Source organism: Gymnoscopelus braueri (genome assembly GCF_963280865.1).
Source record: "Gymnoscopelus braueri genome assembly, chromosome: 14".
NCBI classification, from domain to species: Eukaryota; Metazoa; Chordata; class Actinopteri; order Myctophiformes; family Myctophidae; genus Gymnoscopelus; species Gymnoscopelus braueri.
In genome coordinates, this window is record NC_137619.1 from 27,452,112 (window position 1) to 27,465,754 (window position 13,643).

The following is a 13,643-nucleotide window of genomic DNA, read 5'->3' on the forward strand; positions in this document are numbered from 1 at the left end:
AAAGTAAATGTATTCTACCCTGGTCTTAGAGCTCTATCATGTAGCTTTTTTGTTTTTGAATAAAATGTTATTTTGTCCAATCTATATGGTATTTTAATACAACTTATAGAATTGGGGTGGTTCTATTTGGCCTCCCTGCTCTTCTATTGAGACATTTAGATGCTGTGTTTAGGTTGGACACGACCCTGAACACAATCCTGTTTCTGATTTGACACAAATTTTGACCTGAAGGTTGACAGATCGGTTGTAGAACAGGAAGATTACATAGTGCAGCTTTAACTACACCAATATAAAGTGAAATTATAGTGTGATAATTCTGTCATTTATAAGAGTCATTTTCTTTCATTGAGCCAATTTGGGTCAGAGAGTTTGTGGTCAAAATGTTTATTATTTGTATTTATACATTTTGCCAACTAATTATCTAACTGGTTGCTAAATTGAATCAAAGTGAAAATTATTTGGACAGAACAAGAGATGGAAAATTAATGTGACAAGTAACCTTCAAAACATTATTCTGCACTGGAAGGAATACATTCTTTTAAAAAAAGTAATTATTTGATAAACGTACAACCAAGGACATTTCCTCTTTCCTTCCAACTAATAGTGATTTAAAAAAGTATTTTCCGCTAGACCAAACTTCTCATTATGACCTAACTGGAGAGAAATTGAGTGCTGGGTTAAATTATGTTGTGGGTTTCTTTGGCCTGTATGCATCCAGGCAATGTCAACTCAAGGTCTTTCAGACCATGATTGTGGCTGACACCACACGCTGCTTTTTGATTAAGTTTAAAATACCCAGAGAAAGGTGCCATGGGCCGGATAAGATTGAGGGAACCCTAGCTGATGCCTAGAAATTGCTGTGTCAAGAGTTACGATTCTGCAGGAAAATGAATGTGATAGAATAACAGGGGAATGAAGGGGAGCTCTCCTTCCAAAACTGTTTAAACTCCATTTGTGCATTGTCCATTGAAATCTTAATATACAAATCTGTCCTGTTCTTTCTCTCTAGAAGACGCAGAGAGAAGCTCCAGGCCCACCTCAAGGAGACTCGCAGTTTGAAGAACTATGCTTCTAATGGCCCTGATCCCAAGGCTAGATCTTCTAACACCGGCCTTCAGCTGCACAAGGTAACTACTATTCTTCAAAGACAACACAAGATCAGAGCAGTTGCCAGCCATAAAGGACTGTGGTTGTACTAGGCAGCTCCTGTTGTGCTTGTACTCAGTGGTAAACAGTAACAAAGTACATTTACTTGAGTACTGTACTTAAGTAAAAATGTTGTTGAGTGTCTGTAGTATTTGTATTTTTGGATACTAACTAGTTGTGTACTTTGTCCACCACTGGTTGTACTTGAGGTGGAAGTATTGCATGTCAGACTCAACAGTTATGCATCTGTTGAAGACATGCAAGTACAAATTGAATGCACAGCCCTGTAGACATTTATTGAGGACAAGTGTCAAATGCAGACATCAAATACATCTTCATGGCTTTGTCTGTTTGTCTTCTTTCTTATGGTGTGGCTCTGTTGGAGGCTAGCCATCTAGGAAAGGGTGCATACGTGCGTGCGTGTGTGAAGGTTCAACATACTCATGCACTGTATGTACTTTAATAAATGAACACACCAGATGCATACTCATATACAATATTCATAAAACGTCCTTCCTCCTACTGCAGCTTACCCTTCCCATTACATTGACTGTTCACTGATCTCATTGTTTGGAGCTGGGTCTTTTGATTGCAGCGTTTCAAACCACTTGTCTGTGTTCCCCACATCCACCTGCCCACTTGTGTTAGGCCCAGAGGTCTTTGAGCTAGCAATCGTTCAGTGGTTTGGGAGCGTAGGGCCAGCGAGTGCTGCCATTCATCATCCTCTCAGCAGTCCTTGTTGACACATCTATCTATCCCAGCCCAAGTAGCTCACATGGTAAACATCCTTAATTTGAATGTCAGTCAAAAACAAAGCTTCCACTGACTTAGGATGTGTAAATGTTTGGTTATGCATAATATTATCTTTAACTATCCTAACATATATCCCACGTCAATAAGCCACAAGGCTACCTATTCCTTACAGAACAAGTCTACGCTTGACACAAAGACTTGTTAACCACATTGGATTTGTATTACCCCAAGGACGTCAGCCTAATTTCAAGTGTACTGATTCTGTTGTTGTACACGTGCAGCACACATGGGAGAATTGCTGTCCATCATGAGCCAAGGAATAAACAAAAGACTGATAAGGCAATGCATGTCAGTAGCTGTGGGACTGAATTTGCATGTAATAGACAGTGATTTTCTTTTAACTTGGTGCCAACCTGCCAAATAGCACAGGGCATGATATTCAAATAAGCTGGAAATGATATAGGTCAAAACAAATGATATAACAGCCTCTCTGGGACAATGAAAAAGGGCATTGAACTTTAAATATTGGAATGGTGTCTCATAGCAGGTGAGAAGGTTTAAGATATTCTAGCTGAGCCGACAAAGTAATCAGCACCACAAAATCCTGTTAACTTTTTACACTTTCAGTTATCACACATCATATTGCTGTGAGTTTCATCACTTTATCGGTAATCAGGCAGAAGGATTTTGCACAATCTGGAAATGTGTTTTGGATGAGAAGGGAGAACAGAAATGCCTGTGTTAGTCAAGGCAGAATGGCATGAAAGCATGTATAATTGTCCCTGTATAATTAAAAGGCAAAAGGAATATTTGTGATGTATACTGTACATATTAAGTGAAGAGAATCTGCACTCTAAATAAATAACACAGTTTTATTCAAGTGAAATAAGCATATTATGCATACGTATATCCTAAATCTACACATTATAGAACAGGGAGGGTAATATACAGTATAGGTCAGTAATTTAACATAATGGCAAATGGCTTCAGTAAATAAGTAAATTACTTAAGTTCTCGTCTATTTGTTTGTCTGTATTTTCAATTGGTTCATAACAGTAGAAAAAAGAGAAAAAAGAGAGAAAGGAGCGCATCTGTTTGGCCCCCAACAAGGTGCCCTTTGGTACAACTGGGTGACAAAATGGATGCAAAAAAAAGGATGAGACCAAGGAAAATGGTAAAAATTTTAAGGGTAACTTAAACATCAGCACAAATATAAAATCGTACTATGGCATGTGATACTTTTACTTGATCAATCTTGTTTGGTATAGTTTCACTTAGCCAGATGATCAGAGATCTTCGCCCACTGATTCGTTTGGTGACATCTAAATTCAATATAGTGGCTAAAACTGGGTGGAAACAATGCAGAGATTTAAAAATTAAGGGTGGTCCTTCATATTGGTAGAGTGTCCGCTCTGAGACTACTACTAGGCTTTCTTACGTGCTTGCTTACCGACTGACTGACTGACTGACTGATTGACTGACTGACTGACTGACTGACTGACTTACCTACATAATGAGATGGTATCAGGATTGCTTTTTAAAGCAGTGGGCATAGGTTCATTAGCGGCTGTTCTTGCCACTGCTCTAACCCATATGAATATTGAATTGATATTTCCCCAGACATATCAATAGGCAGAGATCTCCCATCATCTTGCTACACGAAACTAAGTATGATATGGGAGAGGCTGCATAGACACTTGTTCTATGTTACACGATAATGGGCAAGGTAATTTAACGCCTGAGCTTTGATGAAATATACTGTAAAACAAAACAAAACCCTGTGATGGCATCAACATTGACTGAATTACTAACAATCTGTCCTAGCATCTAATCATAATTGTATATTGAGAAGACTGAAGATGTGTTAATTGCATGTCATTTTAAAAGAATGCTGCTGGGAAGAGATTAGATGAAAAGAGATTAGATCAAATCAGATCAGATCAGATCAGATCAAATCGGATGAGATAAATAAAACATCTTTATCAGTAAGGTGTAATAACCACTTCAGCAAGAGGCTAAAGATAAATCTAATTAAAGAAGTCTCAATAAAACATGCAAATTGAAGAACAAATAGACAAACTGGATAGAAATACAGCAGGTGTGCAATGTTCACTTTGGTACAGTGAGTAAACACAGCATGTGGACATTTTCATTGTATGTACTAAAATGTGGAGTGTATAACCTTTGTTTGTGCAAATGGCCATACATATGGCAGGGTATGTAAAATGTATCAAATATACAGTATACAGTACCTTTGTAAATGCAGAGTTTCCCAATACATTAAATATTGACATTTTGAATTGTATAAAAGAATAAGACGTTTTCCAGCATCCTATTGTGGCATTGACCTATACAGGAGCAACTCCCACATTTTTAGGACACGCTTCCCTTCTAACAGATTTACAGCCACAGTCCAGTGGATTAGACTAGACTACAAGAATAGAATAGAACACGATAGACACAACGAAATGGATTTCAGAACAATTCTTTCTCTCTAATTTGTCTAATTGCCATATTAGCGTGAGCTCATAAATTACTGATCATGGTTTACTGACTCCACAAAATGTATTGTTTGGAAAAACAAGCCGGGGCCATTTTTTATTTTGCAAATGTTGCTTTTAAATCTTGTTTATTTATTTATTTCACTGAGAGTCTATTGGGAACTTATGCAAATGCCTCCTGTTTGTTTATTTTGTGCCTACCCACACAAACTCCTATTGATTTCTGTCTGTGAGCTATCAATTATCAGAATTTTCACCACACAGAGAAACAAGCTCAGGCTCAAAGGAGCTTCAGCAAACCACATACATTTATACATGCAGAGTACCACCCACACACGCAAATCACATGTTCCAAACTCACAATCTCATATAACAGAGTACATGCCATACATAAAGTATATGAAGAAAACAGAAATAAATGGTTTTTGATCCAGAAAATCTGGGGGATCATTCACCACTATTGGTCCATAACGCCTGTATAACCCAGGTTCATATTGACTGTTATCTCTCTTTGAAAGTCGGTCCATGTGAATTCTGTATGCACTAGTTTAGGGGTTGGATAGAGGGAATTGATGTTATTTTATCAAGACATTAAAAATTCAATATTTTTTTATATGTTATATGTTTTTTAACATCTAGTTCCTAACTATCAATCATTTAGCTGTGGACTTCATGGAACCGCCTAAAGGACGCCTGGGGGCTGTATTTTCATTAATTCTCTTACATTAAAATTCCTATGATGGGCACAGTTTGGTGACAGTTTAGATTATTTATGACAGAGTGGTTAAGACTCTCTACCTCTGACACTCGTGTAGCAGTGGCAACATTTCAATGAAGTCATACTTTCCAATCCTCACGTATTCTGTAAAGATGTGGCCAGACATCCGATTTGTTATCGTTACCATTAGTTCAAGACTCAAGAGTGGTTTATTTGTCACTCAGTCATTTAGGTATAAAATGTCTCAGTCCTTTATCAGTGAGTGTCCTAAACAAGGAGGGTGTAAAATGAGGGACTGTGTTGCATGTACTAGATGTACTTGACTGCACTGTTACAGTAATTGTATTATAATTCCACACGGTATGTCCTAGACAAATTTCCCTAAGGGACAAAGAAAGTATAACCTTGAATTTTGAATACCCAAATGCTATAACAGTGTTGTGGAAGTATATATCTAAACTCCTCAATAAGTACTGCAAACTCAATAGCTAAAATAACATCAGCCTTAATGCCATAAAAAAAAACTTTGCTCATGTACTGTATCTCACAGCTGTTCATTAAAATCTAAGTGTGCCTTTGACATGCCTAGTACTTAGTAATCTTTTTTACTGCAGTGGCCAATTAAGAAAATGGGTACTTCTAATTATCACCGCGTGCATCAGTCAGGCTTTACCAGTCCGTCAGGAATTCCACTAGCGCAGACACACGCACGCACGCACGCACGCACGCACGCACGCACGCACGCACGCACGCACGCACGCACGCACGCACGCACGCACGCACGCACGCACGCACGCACGCACGCACGCACGCACGCACACACGCACGCACGCACGCACGCACGCACACACACACACACCTGTTCTGTTCCTATTATGGCCAAAGCATCAATTGCTTACCTGCTTGCTGTGTATTATTGATGCTTATGTCTGTACATATGATACAAATCGGCCTCTGACTCCCTCAGGGTCGTCTGTCAACGAAGAAGCCCCAGTGCTATAGACAACCCAATCTCTCTGAGATTAAAATATCCATTACAACACTGTGTGCATGACACACACACACACACACACACACACACACACACACACACACACACACACACACACACACACACACACACACACACACACACACACACACACACAGAGAGAGACACAGAGAGACACAGTCACACATGTCCATACTTTATAATATAACACGCATAGTCCTGCCTGTGCTACAAATGTCCACCAACAATTTACTACAGGCTGTTGCGTAAGTGTACCCTGGCCTTAATGGAGATACAGTACCGTACGCACTTTGACCTGCTTCCGCCTGAGCCATGCGTTGAAACATGAGACTCATTGATGACCTCTATAACCAGTCAATACTACTACTGTATGTAACACATGCGTAAGGCCCCGTTCGGCTCCCACATGTATACTAAATGGAAATGGCAGAAATGTAGGCATTCTCTCGCATGAATTTGGTACGTCAAGCCCTTGATCATATATTCGTTGCTGTCGGGCAGAAACCAGCTAACTCCATTTTGACGCTTTTGAATTTTTTTCCATAAATCAGTGCTATTGAACACCCTTTACAGTACACGTCTGTGTTGGTAAAACAAACTCCATCCTCAAACTTTCTGCTAAACCAGCTAACTCCACCAAAGGGGGGTGGAGTTAGTTGGTATTGCTGACTGCAGGTTCCACCGCCTTTTGACCTCCAAACTCATTGTGAGCTTGGAGGTCCATTCAGCCTTTTTCATTTCCTGAAAAATGAACATTTTGGAGTTAGCTGGTTTCTGCCCGACAGCAGAGATATATATATATATATGAAATGTTGTTTTCAATCAAGTGCTAAAACAATGTGTTGTTCAATCAGTGAACCCTGTCACTCCTCCACATTTCCACTTAATCGTGAATGAATCAGTCCTCCCCTGTTGGTATTGTGCTGCTTACCCTCTCTTCATTGGGTCACTGGAATATTATTAACAGGTTTCTGTGCCATCCACTGCACTGGAAAGCCGTGCCACTAATTAGTGTGGGTGTGGGACCGTGGGTGTGCTGGTTGGAACTGCGAGTTGAAATGAGGGCAGCATTAACCATCTGAACACAGATGCGGGTAGGAGGCTAAACAGGAAGTTGATCGAGTTTGACAAGTGACAGATGGGGTGGCAGCTGAACCATTCCCCTGCTCAAATATATCATAACAAAGTAGTACAGTAGGTACAGCTGGGTGCTATATAAATATAATATCAATGTCGTGATATGAGACTATGAGTGACTAATCTCTCAAACTGCTGGACCGATGTGCTTCAGAATTCTTTGGCACGCTGCCAATAGGCCATGGAAGTACATTTCCTGAACACATTTCTTTTCTCTTTTTTCTTTTTACCCATTTTTCTCCCCAATTTAGTTTTTTTATGCCAATTGATTCCTCCCCACCCACATTTTTTGTGTGTCACTGCTGCTGTATCCTACTGACTCACCTGCCAGTGAGGAGCCCCCACCGGGAGAACGTAGAGCCTTCATCCTACTCCTCCCGCCCCAACACTCTTCTGCTGACAGGTGCCGCCCCAGCCCAAAGGAGTATGTGCAGTGACAATTATCACCCTCCCCGCCCCGGCTTCCCTCCCCAGAACACGGGCCAATGTGTACTAAAAGTCCTAAGAAATCCTAGTTGCGGAAATTATGTTTAATTGGCATCAATCCAAAATGGCTGCCAATTATTGTCAAAAAGCCATATTAAATGATGGTGACAGAATGTTTTGTCTTCACAGACCATTTCTATGAAGTCACCAGAACAACATACTAAAAGTCCTAAAAAATCCTAGTCGAGGAAATATGTTTAATTGGCATCAATCCAAAATGGCCGCCAATTATTGTCAAAAAGCTATTTAAAATGAGGGTGAGTCCAATTTTCATTCGTCTGAGATTTTAATTGACTTCCAAATACATTTTTAGGTGAGGAATTCAGATTTTTTTGCCATTTTTGACCCAATATAACAGAACTACAGGATGTTATAGATAGTAAACCAGCATTTCACATCAAAGTAATTGTAACAGAATCTCTTTCACCATACATCATTTCTCTGAGGTGTCCAGAACGACATACTAAAAGTCCTAAGAAATCCTTGTTGCGGAAGTATGTTTAATTGGCATCAATTCAAGATGTCCACCAATTATTGTCAGGGCACTGCCCCTTTGACTATCTTAACCCTTGCTTATCTTAAATCTCGCTTAACCCTGTCTTCTACCCTGAGCCATCACAGACCAGCAAGTGTGTTGGAATTAGGTGGGTCACAGGTTTAGGCCGAGAAGTAGTGGAATGTCTGTTTTGGAAGGTCTAAAACTTAGTTTTAGCGACATTGAGATGTTGGAAAACCAAGAGGTGCAAGCATAGTCAAAATGGCATTGAATGAGAGTCTTGAGAGCACTTTTGTTGACAAAAGAGGACATTCTGCCCAAACATCTTTGATTTCTTGATCACTTTTGATGCAATTGTTTCACCAGTAAGTTTGATGTCAAGAGTACTGCGCCACCCAAGCGCCTGCAGTGCCATTTATTTTCTTTTTTGGTGATTTTTTTCCCACATTTTTTCAAACTAGAGTTTTGGCGGCCCTCACACCTACGCAGCCCTTGTCCCTTTTATACCCATATGGCCATATATGGGCATGCCCCCGTTTGTTCCCATATATGGAGCTGACTGCTTTGTTTGCGCCTGATGCCATGACAACACATTGAGGTTATAGACAACACATTCCATATTTGGGCGTAGTCATTGTGACATGAGCGTGACGACGTGGTCAGCCACCCGCCGGCTGGCCAGTCCTGACATCAGAGATCCACAGGGAAGCCACGCTGGTGTTAGACCCTGTCTTAATTTTTCCGTTTGTGCCAGTTGTGCTGCTGAGCTACTAATATCACTATTTAAAATCACTTGACCATGTGATCATAAGGGTATCATTTGTGATAACTGTGGCAGGCACAACTGAGGCAGCTCTGTTCCCAGTTCCGTTTTAGGGCCCCTTATCCCACAATTACAACTTTCCAAACTGATTGCAATAATTGTTTTGGGATTGCTTGTGAAAAAGCATGGGCCATATAATAGAGAGTCTCTAATTTTAAAAAAAAGTTTGAATTACGAAAGAAATCTCTTTTACAATACATTACTTAATTATCTCTTACTTTGGATTAAAGTGTAATATCTATTTTGATCAGACATAGAGCCGAGAGCCATGTCTGATAAGAAAAGGTTGCATATCAGGATAGACTGTCCCATTGCCTGGAGAAACAATTGCTCTGCGATTGGCTAGTTTGTTGTTAGGCCAACCGGCAAACCAATTGTGTAACTTTATCAGTAACTGATAAGTTACTGCGACATTCGTGTTTATAAGGTTGTCACCACTGTTGCGGTTTAGCCAAACCTTGCAAACCTTGTCTAGTAGTATACACATCCTATATATATGTCTATCTGTCTGTCTATCTGTCTGTCTATCTATCTATCTATCTATCTATCTATCTATCTATCTATCTATCTATCTATCTATCTATCTATCTATCTATCTATCTATCTATCTATCTATCTATCTATCTATCTATCTATCTATCTATCTATCTATCTATCTATCTATCTATATGGCTGGCTGTCTGTCCCATATCTCTCTGTCTGATACTCAGTCTATTAATTGGCATGCTAATGAGACTGCTGTTTCATGTCCTCCTGTGGGGGAGTCGACCAGAGCAACTTGAGACACATGAAAAACAAGTGTGTGCGTGCATGTGTGCTTGTGTGCTGAATTTGCATGATGGTGCTGCTGTGTTGTTTCCAAAGATGCCAAATTTGAGGGCACTGCTCAAACTGATTACAATACTGATTGAATTTTCCCAGAGAAATCAGTGAAGCTTAACACTTCAACCGCTTTCACCCTTTGGGCTTGCATAGTCTGTGGTTTTGTGAGAGAATGGTAGTCGGGCAAGTGTAGACTATCATCCGTCTGTGCCCTCAGATATGGTTGGAGCCACCGAGCCAGACTCTGCATTGCTTTGGACATTTTTTATTGGGCATGACTGGCAATATACAGGCCGATTCCAAGTGTGTGGCATGACATAAACACTTGGAATGTACTTTGGCTTTAATAGAGATGGGCGCTTATTTAGCATCAGTCAAATTAAAAGTTTCACTTTTATATGAAAACAAATTGCAGATTTTATTAGTGCAAATGAGGCCAAATGTGAATATTGGCTGGTGCTAATGGGAGATGTGAGTCTGGCACCCATGCCTGTCCTTACATCTCCCATAAGCACCAGCCAGCCAGCTACTGTAGACTGGTGTAGTCCAGTCCAGAAGGGCACTGAGCAGGAATTGTGAGCAGAGGTGGGTAGTAATGAGTTATATTTATCAGTTACAGTACATTTACTTGAGTGACAAATAAATTGTACCTGTAACTTAAGAGTAATTCTTATGCAAAACATTTGTGAACTAGAAAAAGTGCTTCTCGGAGCACAGGTCTCCACCAGGGCAAGTAGTTTATTGTGGGCCAGCAATGTTCGGAATTCGCCAATCAGGATGGAATATGAAAAATCAATGACTTGATCACTTGACTATAGATAGATAAATGTGTACCGATTTACGTGATGTTTGGACAAAATTTGTAGGAGCAAAAATCGGCCTCCTTGTGGCGCTATAATAGGGCAATGTTAAAATGGTTGTATTTGTTCCTCAACGTAGTGCGAATGTGCGTGCAAAGTTTCATCGCTATCGGACACTGCAGCATTTTGTTCAAATCGGGCCGCCCCTGCAAACTCGGTCGGATCGGCATAACGTAGCCGCGCAGCGGCCCAAACTCTAGATGTGTCTAGTAATTCATACGTTCAGTCTCACTGAAACCTTTTTTTCATAAGAGCCCTTTGAGTTCCTTATTTCTTTCTTAAAATATTGCACCAAAGGATTTATCATTGCTCAGGTCAACGTTGGATAACTGCAGTAAACTGGAGTAATTGGGAGTTTCCACCTGGTTTTAATAAACAACAGCATTTTGTCAACAACATTCAATTTTGTATCTTGGGTGTTATTAAAGTTGTACAATGCAAATTCACAACTAACGATTTTTAGCAACCTCTGCTGGTCACTACCGTCACTGCATACAATTTCCGTGTCCTCGATTACCCAGAATTCCATTCGTTTTCACCGGAAGCCGGAAGCGTTTCAAAAAACGATCTTTTAATTGTTTTATACTATCTACGGATCGTTTCTCTTAGCCAGTGGAGCATTAGTTACCATGAGCTGTGCTTTCTTTTTCTGTTCTTTTTCGATCTTCTAATCCTACATTCTCTTAAAATCAGCGTGAGGTTCCTTTTTGTTATTTGCGCGATAGTTCCTGGCCAAACAGGAAACCGTTGCGGTAGTTCCTGGCCAAACAGGAAACCAGTGCATTTCCACCTCCGTTTTCCGGCCAGATGACGTCATTTCCCCGGGAAAGTCCCCCCAGTCCACGTTCAATATAAAATATATAAATAAAAGGCTTCCGGGGGTGAAATTCATGGAGTGGGTGTTGTGAAACTTTTGCCACTCACAAAAGATATACAATTTAACTTTAGTTTTGTTGAAAACGTTACCTAGTATGCCTTTAACGTCAGTATTTTCCCTAAGCTTACAGCCTAAATGATCAGAATGGACTCGCAGGAAGAGATAGAAAGCTGAATGCTAAATGTGAACATAAGAGCATTGGATGAGCAACAGGCTAAACTTTTATGCAACTCATACAAACGTTTAAGCCATTTTTAGTTGAGCCGCAAAGCATTTACAGAACTATTGTACTGACTGTATTGTGCTGACTGTGTGCACTGTATATGACACACTGTGACTGTGTCATACAGTCTCACTCAGTCACCCACAGAGATGAGCTTAATGACTAGTTAGTCTGCCTGTATGGCTGTTGGTCTATCCTCGTTTGCGTTTCACATGGGTTTACACTGTTCCCTAAAAACATCACCATTTTAGCCAGAATGTCTTGATGTGTGCTTCTAGCATAGAGGAAGTGACTATTTGATTCAACTATCAGTGAATTGTTTGGTGAGATATGTACAGTACATAGACAAACGAAGGCGCATTAGCTTAACCGCTGATCTTAATCTCTCTGTGATAAAATCCACATCTGGAAAAGCTTATTGTTTTAATTAATGTCATGGTATTTCTACCTAGCTTGAACCAGTAGAGTGTAACAGAGATCAGGATCAGGAATGCTATGTGGCAAAGGCTGTGAGCCAGTATCAGAATTCACAACGGTATGCATCCATGTTACACCGCAGGCCGCTTCCACAGTGCACCCCAGTGAAGCCATTTAAATTTAATTTATGCTTCTGTAATAATCTTATCAGATTAGGTGAAGGCTCAGTAGGGTTGCGTCAGCAGTCGACAATTAATGAATTTATTGCGCATGGATGAAATAGCCAATTAACAAGAGGGCAGATCGCTCATCGGCCGGTACTGTATGAAGCCGCCGGCAGAATTCCTCCACACTCCAGCATGATGGTGTGGAGGTAGGCGGAGTAGATTGTAATAGAGCCCCATTTAACTCCATTTGGACTCCTCTAATCAGGTCCCACCAGTCAAGCCAATGGCCACACTGTATAGCTATCAGGAGTGTGCGAATGTGTGATACTGTATTTTCTTTACAACATTGATAGTCTCCAAATGCTCTGATAATTAGCAACACAAACTCTTATCTATGCTTAATGGATTACGATCATACAGTAGAGCCTATGATACAGTGCATCATAAGGTAACTGGTTAAGAAAGCAAGGAACGTGAGGCAACACCTGTGACCTGTCCCACCTCAGGCAGCTGAGGAAATTCAATGTGTCAGAGAAGGTCCTGACATCTTTCTGCTCTGGTACAACCCATGCAGAGCATCCTGTCAGGCACCAGATCTATATGGTATGGATTATGGAAAGAGCTTTTCCCAGCTGTGGAAGGTGGGGAGGTCGGCTGAGTGCACCATATAGTCAATTCTGTACTGTCCCTGCAGGGCATAATATATATATTATATACAGCAGGTGCTTGAGTAGTGCAAAAAATAAATTGAAGGACAAACATCATCCTAGTATCGGACTGTTTGTGATGATGCTAAATGGAAAACGGTGGCGGTGTCTCACAGCCTGGGGCTCAAGGCTCAGAAAGATTTCTTTCACTGTGGCTGTCAGATCCCTGAATGAGGACATGGTAAAAAAGAAAAGAAATAGAGGGCATGGTCAAAGAACTAAATATAATAAAAAACAAAATGAATCCAGAGAAGCTGCAGAGAATGTTACTTGCACATGTACATAGACAAGTGGATTAGATAGTGTTGATGTATACTGTATGTGTGCTTCTGCTTCTTTGCACATGTGACACTGCTGCTAAAGATATACGCCTTCTGCCTTCTGTTTTGATACTGCTGCTAAAAGATATTGTACCTGTATTAATATATGGGCATAAATAGGACACAGACGGGTACAATGTGTAAAAGGAGTGATTCAACATTTGATATTAAGTTTGTC

The 13,643-nt window shown here is 40.4% G+C and overlaps 1 protein-coding gene across 1 annotated transcript in view; it reads left to right on the forward strand.

Annotated features, from left to right (window-relative positions):
* nrg3a (neuregulin 3a) overlaps positions 1 to 13,643 on the forward strand; it is a 489,374-nt gene that overhangs the window by 459,836 nt on the left and 15,895 nt on the right. Inside the window, exon 9 of the mRNA XM_080449647.1 lies at positions 1,010 to 1,127. Within this exon, the coding sequence (XP_080305773.1) occupies positions 1,010 to 1,127 (118 nt within the window). The remainder of the gene's footprint in view (positions 1 to 1,009; positions 1,128 to 13,643) is intronic.